Source organism: Capsella rubella, unplaced genomic scaffold, assembly GCF_000375325.1.
Source record: "Capsella rubella cultivar Monte Gargano unplaced genomic scaffold, Caprub1_0 scaffold_7, whole genome shotgun sequence".
Lineage (NCBI taxonomy): Eukaryota > Viridiplantae > Streptophyta > Magnoliopsida > Brassicales > Brassicaceae > Capsella > Capsella rubella.
The window spans coordinates 14,438,333-14,450,455 of record NW_006238917.1 but is presented as its reverse complement, the minus strand read 5'-3'; the positions used below and the strand labels follow the sequence as shown (position 1 = coordinate 14,450,455).

Here is a 12,123-nt window from a genome sequence, read left to right as displayed (position 1 = left end):
TAACCAAAGAGAAAGATCACGTTAGTTAACAAACAAGTTCATCAATGTCTAAAAGAATCTTGCTGCTGCATCACTCATACATCTTGCATATTTGCACTGAACTTGGAACGTAAGAGAGCACAAGTGGGTAAGACGCATATTTGGATGACCTTGGTATCCCAAGATCAATTTCTTTGAAGTATCCATCTTTTCCAATGATGTAAGCTTGGTCATGTCTACCAAGAAGGACAACTACATTTTGCTTCTCGTCAATGATGAAACTCTTGGTTTTAAGATTAAACTGACTATACAGTCCCATACTAACCTCTAAGAGCAACTTGTTCCACAATGCTTCTTCAGGGTCAATCTTATTTGTAACCCATATCTCCATCCTTAAAGTATCCTTGCGCTGAAATAACACCGCAAGCTGCTCTTCTCTAACACTAGAGAGAGCCACAGTGTCATTGCAACAAGAGTGAAACGGTAGATGAAGACGCGGTCCAAATCTCTCTGTTGTAAAATCAAAACAGATCAAGAAATCAAGGGGATCAAGTAGTCCTTCTATATTCTTCTCTCTAGCAAACCAGTAAGTATTTCCCTTGAGAGACACACCGCGTTGTAAAAACGGGATTTCCCAATCAAGCTCCAAATGAAAAACTTTCCAAGAATCAGATTTAAAATTGTAGATGTCAAACTTATAAGTTCCACAGAAGGATGTTTTACAACATCTCAAGACTTTGTGGTTACCAATCGAGTTGTTGTTCATCTTCTCGTATCCAAGAGCATACCTATCAAAGAAATGGTAAGCCTTTCCGTAGTTGATCCACCTTGTTTGGCCACAATAAGGGTTACAAACCACCAGCCTAGAATTTAAGTTACGGGTGATGCATAACAGTAAACCATCGCAGTGAAAGACATTAGATATATGATCAACTCGATGATCTTCATCATCGTTTAGGCTAATGAGTTTAGCTTTATCCACAACACATGATTTAACGTTGGTCTTGTCATTTTTGTGAACTCCATGGAGATTTAAACTCATTAAACAAACCTTGTAATATGTCATCATGACCACCAGAATCTCATTCCTTAATTGTTAATGATTTCGTGAAATTGATATGATCGTTGATTACAGTGTTCCAGGTTTTACAAGTATATTGTAATGCTCTTATAGACTCTACTGGAACCCTAGAGAGTATCTCCTCCAATAAATCCTTTGGAAGATCGTACATAGCCATCGTTGGAGTTGTTTGTTCACCAAGTTAGGTCAAGCTAACCCTTTTCTCTGCTTTCTTTTGGCTTGTTATCTTACAGAGGCTATTTAAGATATATATAGCCATTGGTTTCACAATGAAAAGAGATTGGGTTGAGGATGTTAATTAGTTATACAGTTTAAGTAAAATTAATTTTGTTAATTAATTCTTACCCTTTTAAGTGATTTGTGTAAAACTGACAAATTCTATATTCTTCAATTATGAATTTTAAAAAGTATTATGAAATCCAGTGTTATTAAACAAGTGACTTGAAAATCTAGTTCCACTGTTATTTAAAAAGTTTTGAGGATTTATATTTTAATGATTTTAAAGAATTCGACATGACTTTAGAGAATGCTTTTAGAAAAAAATACAGAAATCCAAAATCCTATAAGCTTAAGCAACCTTTTAAGTGATTTGTGTAAAAATGACAAATCCTATATTGTTCAGTTATGAATTTTCAAAAGTGTATTATGAAATCCAATGTTATTAAACTAGTGACTTGAAAATCTAGTTTAAAATCCACTCTTATTTAACAAGTTTTGAAGATTTAGATTTTAATGATTTTAAAGAATTCTTCCTGGCAACACTATCATTTTTACTTGGTTTTTTCGGTTCGGTTATATATTGGAAATTTAAATTAAAAAGAAAAAATTAAAAAAATGATTTTGAAGTTATAATGGAAAGAAGTTGGAATATTGGTGGACTTTGTTCTTTAAGGAATTCAAAAGAAAGAGGGGACTCAATCAAATTAGGCAGTCGTATTGGACTTTCAAAGCTCTTTAGTCTTTACCATAAAAGAAATATATATACTAGTGGACTTTTCAAACTGTCGGCCACATGCCAAAAAAAGTAGCTCATATATGTGTTCTTCCACATCATTAACAGTCAATTAAGGTCCTTAATCAAGTCAAACTTGTAGTATTTCTAATCAATTAAGAAAGAAAAAATATGATATAGATGATACAAACTATTTGATCATTTTCATGCATGTTATGAAAACAAATATAAGACATATACAGTATACAGTATAATGAAATATTTGCAACACTTGAGCTTTTTCTCTTCTAAATTCTATTTAATGATGATTTATTTCAATTTGATCAAGAACTATACGGCAAGATCGATCCATGCTTTGACCACTCGTTCAAAAGTTCCTTAAATAAACAAAGTTGGTGGAGGAAGTATTATCATAACATAAAAGAAAAGAAAAAAAAATGGTTGGTGGGAAGTATATCTTTCAATATTTGAGAATATAAATGGATGTTATGATTCTTATGAAGAAGAGAGATAGATTTATGTGTAGAGAGATTGAGAGAAGCATGGATCAGAAAAATTCACAAGTCTTTACTATTCTATTTGCTTTGCTCCTCCTCTCTTCTCTATTTCTTAGCCAACCGCAAGCTTTCTCAGTTGGATTAACATCACACCGCAAAATCAGTAAGTTCTTTTGTTCTATACATAATCTTATGTTGGACTTATGTTGGATCTTAGTTTCTTCTAAATCATCTTCGTGTACATCCATGTGTGAATGTCTAGATGTTAATTTATTTGTATAGGGTTACTCTAAAGATAGGTTTTTTTTACATTTTATGCCTCGATTCGATGTTAATTCTCGCTATTATTAGAGTTTAACTAGCGTATGAATCAAGGTATTTATAGTTTTTAGTTTTTAGTTTCTCAATAAGGTGTTTATATATATGAAAAATGTTAGTACGAGTGTGCGAGTATTCTTACTAGTGATATGTTTTTGAATTGCAGTAGATGGGAAAGATGGGTTGAAACAAATTGGATTTCAAAAAAAGGTTCAAACGAAGCCGAGCAGTTCGAGAAGAGGACCATCGAAGGGTCATCCTCCAGGCTCACCACGACTATGAACCATTTGTTTACAATGTGCATGCATAAATATATTAATACAAATTCCAACGGAAACAAGAAATTAGTTCTTTACATATTTATACTTGAATATTCAGAATATATAATTTTGCGCCATCAAATCGGAAGAAAATTCATATGCATAAATTATTGTTTATACAAATATATAACTAATTTTAAAGTTATTATTCATTAGGTTTTTTTTTGACAATCTCAAACATACATCTTATTTAAAACGACCAACAAACATCTTAATCAAAACGACGGTGTTTCGTAAGAAAATACAAAACAAATTGTTTTGAAATAATTTTTTTGTAATAATTTTTTTGTTATGAACTATAATCTTCACTTGGATATCTTTTAAAAAAAAAAACTATAATCTTAATCAACATTGTAATAACGAATATCTGATTTTGAAGAATTTTTTGAAAGTGAATATTTCAGATTTCTTTTTATGATTGTATATGTATTTTGACTAGGGTAAAATTTAGAAAAAAAAATATTTGGTTCAGATATTATTCACCCTCTCTTGATCAGCCAAATAATTTTGTCAAAAACAAACCAAACCAATCTAATTCAAACCGAATACCAAATTAACCAAACTCCGGTTCAGCTAATTTGGTTCGTATTCCACACGTGTTCATAAACCCTAAATTGTCCCTTCCTCTCTCGTACAGATAGAGAACTAGATTCGATTTCGTTTTCCATAAACCCTAAATTCCCAGTTTTATGAAATTAAGACCTCAAGTGAAATCGTGAACTTCTTCTTCTTTCTCTTCTCTTTTCCAAAAAACCCCTAATTTCGGATTCTCACTATTCTCCCACACTCTCAAACTTAGAACAATGGAGAGTGTTGAAAGCAGAAGGATTGTGACTGATGAAGAAAAGTTAGAAGCCAAAAATTTCAACATATTCGATCTTCCCGACGTACCTAAAGGTCTTCCTCCGCATTTAGAACTCGAGCGAACTCGTGTTGTCTGTAAAGTTGATGCTCCTACACATGTAAGAACCATTCAGGATCAAAAAATGTTACAGTCTTTTTTATGCTCTGTTTTGGCTTTTTCTCAATGTCTCTCATGTGGGCTTGCTGTGTTTATCAAAAAGGTTAAGTTTTTTCTTGTGGGTTTGTCGATTTTGTCAAAATCCGAATGGTATTGAGTGAAGATCGTTTGAAATTTGAAGTCTTTAATGGTATTGTGTTTGTGTTTGTTTGCTGTGTTTATTAAAAAGTTTAAACTTTTTCATGTGGGTTTGTTAGTTTTGTCAAAATCCGAATGGTATTGAGTGAAGATTGTTTGTAATTTGAAGTCTTTTAATCGTTTTGTGTTTGTGTTTGTTTGCTTTGTTTATTAAAAAGTTTAAATTTTTTCACGTGGGTTTGTTGATTTTGTCGAAATCCGAATGGTATTGAGTGAAGATTGTTTGAAATTTGAAGTCTTTAAAGGTATTGTGTTTGTGTTTGTTTGCTGTGTTTATTAAAAAGTTTAAATTTTTTCTTGTGGGTTTGTTAGTTTTTTCAAAATCCGAATGGTATTGAGTGAAGATTGTTTGAAATTTGAAGTCTTTAATGGTTTTTGTGTTTGTTTTTTTGGTAGACCACGGAAACCATATATTCTGGTGCCTATGCTTTTATGGGAGTGGACAACAGTGTGAATCTAGAAAACTTCTCTGAGAATTTCAAAGTTGATGTGATTAGTCTCACAGAGACAGATATGGTATTCGATATGATTGGTATCCCTGCAGGGATTGCTAATGCTTTCCGAAGAATCCTCTTAGCTGAGGTCTGTCTCCCACTGTCTCACAACGTTTTGATGAATCTTCCTGATTATTAGAGGCTTTGGTTTAAAGGTGTTCATTTGTTGCAGCTTCCTTCAATGGCTATTGAGAAAGTGTTTGTAGTAAACAACACATCTATTGTTCAAGACGAAGTTCTTGCTCACAGGTTGGGTCTTGTTCCAATTGCTGCAGATCCTAGGCTTTTTGAATATTTATCTGGTGAGAAAATTGTACATGGCATGTGATTCATCTTTATAAGAAAATCATTCTTTGTGTCATGCTTAACTTTATTTCGTTAATCTCTGTGTCATAGAAAACGATCAGCCAAACGAAATGAACACCATTGTTTTCAAACTCCATGTGAAATGTCCAAAAGGTGACTCTCGTCGTAAAGGTAATATTTGTTCTTTGGTTAGCACAAGAAGAGTCATTGCCTTACTGTTAGCTTGATCTCTCATAAACGGTGTCATTTTTATTTCTTGAAGTCTTAACAAGCGAATTGAAATGGTTACCAAATGGAAGTGAGCTTCTAAAAGAATCAGCAGGAGGTTCCACAAAGCAAAAAACTTATACTTCATTCAGCCGCAGCCAAGATTCCTTCCCTGAATTTGCTGATAATCCTATCACGCCGAGCTTTCAAGATATCTTGTTAGCAAAACTAGGCCCTGGCCAGGTACTGTTTCTATTTATTCTATACCGCTAAATCGTTACACTTAAGAGGACTTTACTAGCGACAAGAAATGAAAAAATGCATCTTCATCTATCTTTTTCTTGCAGGAAATCGAGCTCGAAGCTCATGCAGTTAAGGGCATTGGTAAAACACATGCAAAATGGTCTCCAGTAGCAACAGCTTGGTATCGAATGCTTCCTGAGGTGAGAAGTCCACCACAATCTAATGTGCTTTGTGGGAAAAGGGGTTTAGTTTTTTTCTGGACTCGTCCTCAGCTTCTTCATAATGCTTTTGTTTATAATATCTTAGGTGATTCTACTAAAGGAATTCAAGGGTAAACATGCTGAAGAACTCGTAAAAGTCTGCCCCAAGAAAGTTTTTGACATTGAAGACATGGGCCAAGGTGAAGTAAAGCATTCCTTTAAATTCATTCAAAACCTTCAAACCTTCTTACTTGCTTTTGAGTAACAATAAGAGATTCTGATGAAACCGAAGGACACTGGCTGCAACTCTCTCTGCAATTTGATTTTATATTGACTTCCGAAAATTGAAAACAGGTAGGAAAAGGGCAACCGTAGCACGGCCTCGTGACTGCTCATTGTGTAGAGAATGCTTAAGAGAAGGAGGAGAAGAAGTTGTTCCAAAAAAAGGAGGAGAAGAAGTTGTTCCAAAAAAAGGAGGAGAAGAAGTTGTTCCAAAAAAAGGAGGAGAAGAAAAAGCAGAAGTAAAATCAAAAGGAAAAAGAGAATGGGTGGACCAAGTGGCTCTGCGCCGTGTGAGGAACCATTATATATGTAAGAACTGCTCATTCAACTTAGGCAGAACCATGATGTGAAATGAATACTAATTGAGTTTCTTCTTATTGTCTTTATCAGTTACAATTGAGTCCACCGGTTCACAGCCTCCGGACGTTCTTTTCACAGAAGCAGTTAAGGTATTGGAAGATAAATGTGAAAGAGTAATCTCTGAACTCTCCTGATGAGAAGAGGTTTAGCTCTACCGGCATGGTTCCGGTTTAGTTCAGTTTTGGGGTTTTGTATCGAAAGGTTTATACAAAAAAGAACATTGAAAATTTACTAAGTGTTGATTCTTGGTTCAAAATTATTATTCATGTGAAAGTTGAAGAGAAATATATATACAGTATGTGAGTGGTACCAAACACATTCATTCTTAAGCACTTAACAGATTGAGAATTCTAACTTTAGAAGGATACTGAAAAAACGAAAAATATGTTAGACCATTTTAACATTTTTACAAAGTTGGTGAAATCAACAAACGAAGAATAAAACTATAAAACTACATAAGGGCCAAATTTGTATTCAATAGTTAAAAGTTAAAAGAGGAGATTACTAACAAAAAGCACCAGTGGTCTAGTGGTAGAATAGTACCCTGCCACGGTACAGACCCGGGTTCGATTCCCGGCTGGTGCAATGTGAGCTATGAGGAAATAGACTATAGCAATGGTTGGGTCCTTTGCAATGTTCTGATCTCTATGATCGATTAAAGTCTCTCTCTGAGCTCTCTACTTTTTTCCTTTTTTTTTGACTCCCGAAATTATATTTTGATATATGAGATTGCTACATAACAAAGAAAATAATTATCATCAAAATATTTTTCACCATGAGATATAGATTACAAATTTACAACTATGGTTTGGAAAAACTCACTAACTCATCACCAAACAACTTCTAGCGACAATAATCAACTTTACCGTTACATTTTTGTCTTCGTCGACAAATGATCGCCGGTGATATCGTTTGTTATGTGTTGTAGTCGCTGTTTTAACTGGCGACAAAAAGCTAAGCTTCTAACATCTCCGTGATCAAACATCTAACGACTCCTTCATCACATATTTGAGTCTTAAAAGCAACAAGTAATTATTGTCATTTTTTATCGCTCCCCTATGTCGCTGCAACACTAAACCGAACAAGACCAATATATGTAATCCTTGTTTGCTCACACAATAATTTTGTTAAGCAAAGAAACTAAAATAATCATAACTAATCCAACTCAAAGAACCAAGATCAGTTAATAACTACTTATCATTTTGTTTTGTTTTAAATAAACACAAAACAAACTGATTATTAAAAAACAAAAACATAAATCATTAATTAAAGGAATTTTGCATCTTATAAATATGAAATTTACTATCCATATTTATTCAATAACTAAGACAGGTTTTTAAGGAATGAAGAAAGAACTATAGCTACAAGATAACTTTGCTATAAATAAACTTAAGTAGAACACATGTCCAGCTTCCGACCATAGCTGACGACCATGACATAATCAGCAGCTGAAGATCCAACTTTTACATTCCTTATACTAACATCTTTCTTAGTCGAGACCCAACGTTGCCACAAGTCAAACAACATTGTTGATGGATCAAGAGGTTCATTGTCTGAGTATAACTCTACCTGCAATATCCATAAAACAAACCAAATATGTATAGAACTAACCATTTTATCAAACTAAGTAATAAGATTTACAAAGAACAAGAACAAACCAAATCACCTCATCTTCGCTTTTAAGATCAAGTTTTTTTACAACATATTTCTTGAGATATGAAAGTTTTATGTTACTGTTCCTGAAAATATGAAAAAAATCATAAAATATTTTCATCATTATTAAAAAATACTATAATATTTACTAATTGCAAAGAGAAGACGTGGACGTACTTAACCCTTATGTATGTTGGAGCTAGTTGTTGCAATGGTGCATTCTTATTTCTGAAAACAAGTAAGCTGATGTTTGTAAACTAAAATATAAATTTTAGCAAGATAATGAAAAGAAGAGGACAAAGAAAGATTGACTGAATAATAAAGTCTTACTCTTCATTAGATGCCACCAAACTAAACCATATTGGAATGTCTCTCTTCACCATGATAGATACTTTTCTTGCACTCTAGGTGTATATAAACTCTATTATTTACGGGGTGACCAAAAAAAAAAAAAAAAAACTCTATTATTTACGAAAATGGCAAGTCAAATTAATAATAAACTTGAATCTAAAAGAAAACTAATACACGAATTTCTTTATGCATAGGTTTATTTACGCATAATTATTTTACTATATAAATTGAGAAGTACAAAAATAAAAATAATCTTATAAATTGTAAGAATTTACATTGAAATGCTATTAGAAAAAAATTTAAAATGAAAAAAAATATCAAAGGTAGTAAAGATAATTAAACAAATAATCAAACAAACTAAATATATAAAATCACAAGATAATTTATAAACTATAAATAAAATCGCAAAATAATCAAAAAATATATATTGCTTGTTTGGATATAAAAGCATAGATACGAGTTACATAAATATTAAATAATAACAAAATAAATTACTACAAATTCATATTAAATAAATAGTTCAGCCCAAACCGTGGGTTAGTACCTAATTTAATATGTAAATGGGAAGATAATATTTCAAATTTAAAATGTGGGCGGTAGTTTTAAATCGTAATTGTTACCATAGAAAACAGTTGTTATCACAAAATTTTGAGTTGTTCTTTTTCTATTTTCATAGTTGAAGCATAAGAAGATTTGAATGCTAAATATCATCATGGTAGTCTTATGACAGAGCTATTTGTTTAGATTATAAGAAAATATGTGAGTATGTAAATGAATTCATATATTTTGAAGACAAAAGAGACGACATATATGTTTTAAAAAAAACTGTGTTTGAATCCTCATAACACACAAAAAAGTATTGTATTCAAATCTAAATATAAAAGCTCTCATACCTTTGATCCTCTTTGTAGCTATGGTGGTTTAGTGTTTGCAGATTTCACAAATCCTCTGAGGACAAGGATACATATATAGTGTCCAACCACAATTTCTAATGTTATTCAAAGAGTTTTAATTTTTGAACTTTATTTTTTAAACACCTCAAATTTTATTTTAAGTTATTTTTTGAAAAATCTCTATAATTGGAAGAAAAATGTGCAGGAGTCAAATTTCATAGAGATTACATACCAAAAATAAACTTTTTTCTATCAAAACTTATATATATTATGGGTAAAAGCATGAATCAAATATAATTATAATTAAAATTACTTATAAAGTATGATTTTATTGGTCAAATTAGAAATTTGTTTCTTAAAACTCCACTTTTTAAATTTGATATAAAAATATTACATCATAAGACATAAAAAGAAAAATATAACAAAAGTATTCCTAAAAAAAAGTTATTTTCTTTTTAGTATTATAATACCAAGAACTTTGTTGATAGTTTATAGCAAACACGTTTCAAATTGGTATGTTATTTTAAAAATATTTTTCTTTTAATTACTGTATACACTACAACAAATCAAGTTTTACAACTACTCCATTAAAAAAAAAAATCTGTATACACTACAACAAAGAGTCAAAGATTATATCGAGCCGTTGCACTTTAATTGTTTTCTTAAGTCATAATAACTCAACGGTCATATTTTCAAAAACAAAATACGACCGTTGATCCCAACAAAATCTCAACTTTATCGTCTTCTCAAACTCTTTTTTTGCATATAAAACATCAAAAACAAGAAACACCAAGTGAACTAAATCAAGAAACACCAAACATCAAAAATCAAGAAACAGAGTTCTCTAATCTACAAAATTCAAGAAAATGGGAATGTCGAAATCGAAAGGCAACACACACAACATCTTCCTTCTTTGCAACTACATCCTCTTAGGCTCAGCTTCAAGCTGCATCTTCCTCACGATCTCTCTCCGTCTCTTCCCATCACTCTCTGGCCTTTCTCTCATCTTCCTCCACGCTTTAACCATCGCAACCGCGGTCTCTGGTTGCTCGATCTTCGCCTCTTCCACAACCGCAACCACTAGCGATAGATTATACGGCTCTCACATGGTAGCAACGGTCCTCACTGCCATATTCCAAGGTGCGGTCTCTGTTCTTACGTTCACGAGAACAGGGGAGTTCTTGAGGTTCTTGAATTCGTATGTTTTGGAAGAAGATGGTGCGGTGATACTTAAACTCGCTGGTGGTTTGTGTGTGGTTATGTTTTGTTTGGAGTGGGTTGTTCTTGTGTTGGCGTTTTTGTTGAAGTATAGTGATTATTTAGATGATGATGATGATGATGATGATTTCAAGGTTCGAAAACAAGACGATGATGGTCTCAAGGATTGGCCTTCGTACCCATTTCAATTCAAGAATTAAAAGTTTTCGATTTCATTTTCATTTTTTTTCATACACATGCTTGTAATGTGATAATGTCTCTCCCACTTTAATTAGTGTAAAAAATAATTCATCTATAAATTTTTTTTTATATATAAATATTTCAAAGTTCTATGTGTAAAATGGGAAATACTGAGCATAAAATTTGAGATCCGGAACCAATCCATAACGAATAGTCATAATACCCGAACGAATAATGAATGAATTCTTCTAGTTAAATTACCGGAACCAAATCTGATTTGAACTGAAAACTAAATAATATATCCGAAAACGCGAAAAAAAAATATTAGATCCAAAGACCTTAGGTATATTTAGTTATCATTTTATACCCATGAATACCAAATGACAAAAATATAAGAAACTAGTGATGGACCCGCACGTACGTGCGGGGTTATTTTTACAAAATTACGATTTTTTAATTAGATGCTATTTTGGTAAAGTTTTGTTATATGAGTTTATTTGATAAACTATATACAGACATACAGTTGTAAAACAACAAAATGAATACATAATACAATTTTAAAATTATTTAAATGAAAATGATAAGTGATATTGCGTGTTCATTTATAACTGTTTGCTTAGAGATGTTAAATCGGATTTGGGTTTGACTTTAGTTTGAATTGTTTTATGTGTAGTTTAGAATGGAAAACCCGTCATGTCCCTTTCCGTTTCGTCCTGACCCGTCCTGTCCCATAATCATTTCTTTTTAAAACATTATCATTTGCCAATGTTTATTATAAGAAACTTGGTAAAAGATTTAGACGGGATACCCGTATTCCTCGTTTAAATAATTATTTTTATCAAACTAATAAAAATCTAATTATCAATCTAAGTCACATGCTCCCACCATTTTCATTCACAAGGCACTGTCTGTAATCCTATCATACACAATCCTTGTTCGATTTTTAATTTTATTGATCTTTCAGTTTCATCTTTTTTTTCTCATTACTTTCTTCAATTCAAAGATTCATGTTTTAGCCTTTTTGTTTTCTAAAGATTTAGGTATTTCTATTTTTTTTTAATACATGGATTTATTGTAGTTTTGTTATCCGAAGTATACGTTATCTTTTTGTACCCGTCATTTCATGTTTAAATATTTGAAATACATAGGAAAGTGGAATTTAAATTTAGCAATTTAAATTACATGTCCCCGTATCGTACTCGTAGTTTTATATTTGATAGTTGAAAGTGAATTTAACTTTATGACCGTGTCTCATAACAATTATATATAATCATGTTTTCGAATTATATGTTCCCATCTCGTATTCATTCCTATAAGTTTATAATTTTTTTAATAAATAACACCATTTACATGTAACTAAATATAATTTTAATATATGTAAAATTTCATATAATCGCCCAAAAGTAGATTATACAAGTCATGGCAACCAC

At 31.8% G+C, this 12,123-nt stretch overlaps 3 protein-coding genes, 1 long non-coding RNA gene and 1 other non-coding gene across 5 annotated transcripts; 3 read left to right on the top strand and 2 right to left on the bottom strand.

Moving 5' to 3' along the window:
• Window positions 1-16: 16 nt before the first annotated feature.
• Window positions 17-1,250, bottom strand: LOC17879598 (putative F-box protein At5g36200). The gene is given in 2 exon segments (XM_023778747.1): window positions 17-1,067; window positions 1,069-1,250. Coding segments are annotated over 2 exon segments (1,146 nt in total). The 5' UTR covers window positions 1,218-1,250; the 3' UTR covers window positions 17-70.
• Window positions 1,251-3,814: 2,564 nt separating this feature from the next.
• On the top strand, window positions 3,815-6,716 carry LOC17879480 (DNA-directed RNA polymerases I and III subunit rpac1). The gene is made up of 9 exons (XM_006283730.2): window positions 3,815-4,109; window positions 4,703-4,888; window positions 4,973-5,102; window positions 5,197-5,277; window positions 5,369-5,556; window positions 5,661-5,756; window positions 5,863-5,956; window positions 6,111-6,347; window positions 6,429-6,716. The coding sequence occupies exons 1-9, from the start codon at window positions 3,951-3,953 to the stop codon at window positions 6,530-6,532; spliced, it is 1,275 nt and encodes a 424-aa protein (XP_006283792.1). The 5' UTR covers window positions 3,815-3,950; the 3' UTR covers window positions 6,533-6,716.
• A 196-nt stretch (window positions 6,717-6,912) lies between these two features.
• On the top strand, window positions 6,913-6,983 carry TRNAG-GCC. Its single transcript has one exon. It is a non-coding gene; the product is annotated as a tRNA-Gly (tRNA).
• Window positions 6,984-7,664: 681 nt separating this feature from the next.
• Window positions 7,665-8,137, bottom strand: LOC111829735. Its single transcript, XR_002833093.1, has 2 exons — window positions 8,065-8,137; window positions 7,665-7,967 (listed from the first exon to the last, which is right to left on the bottom strand). It is a non-coding gene; the product is annotated as an uncharacterized LOC111829735 (long non-coding RNA).
• Window positions 8,138-10,114: 1,977 nt separating this feature from the next.
• Window positions 10,115-10,822, top strand: LOC17879588. Its single transcript, XM_006284542.2, has one exon. It carries the CDS (start codon window positions 10,162-10,164, stop codon window positions 10,711-10,713), a length of 552 nt encoding a protein of 183 aa, XP_006284604.1. The 5' UTR covers window positions 10,115-10,161; the 3' UTR covers window positions 10,714-10,822.
• Window positions 10,823-12,123: the final 1,301 nt, after the last annotated feature.

Coding starts and splice junctions, on each gene's coding strand:
- LOC17879588 (XM_006284542.2), top strand. CDS start 10,162: ATGGGAATGTCGAAATCGAAAGGCAACACACACAACATCTTCCTTCTT.
- LOC17879480 (XM_006283730.2), top strand. CDS start 3,951: ATGGAGAGTGTTGAAAGCAGAAGGATTGTGACTGATGAAGAAAAGTTA. Junction 5,557..5,660: donor CAAAACTAGGCCCTGGCCAG/GTACTGTTTCTA, acceptor TTTTTCTTGCAG/GAAATCGAGCTCGAAGCTCA. Junction 5,957..6,110: donor CATTGAAGACATGGGCCAAG/GTGAAGTAAAGC, acceptor AATTGAAAACAG/GTAGGAAAAGGGCAACCGTA.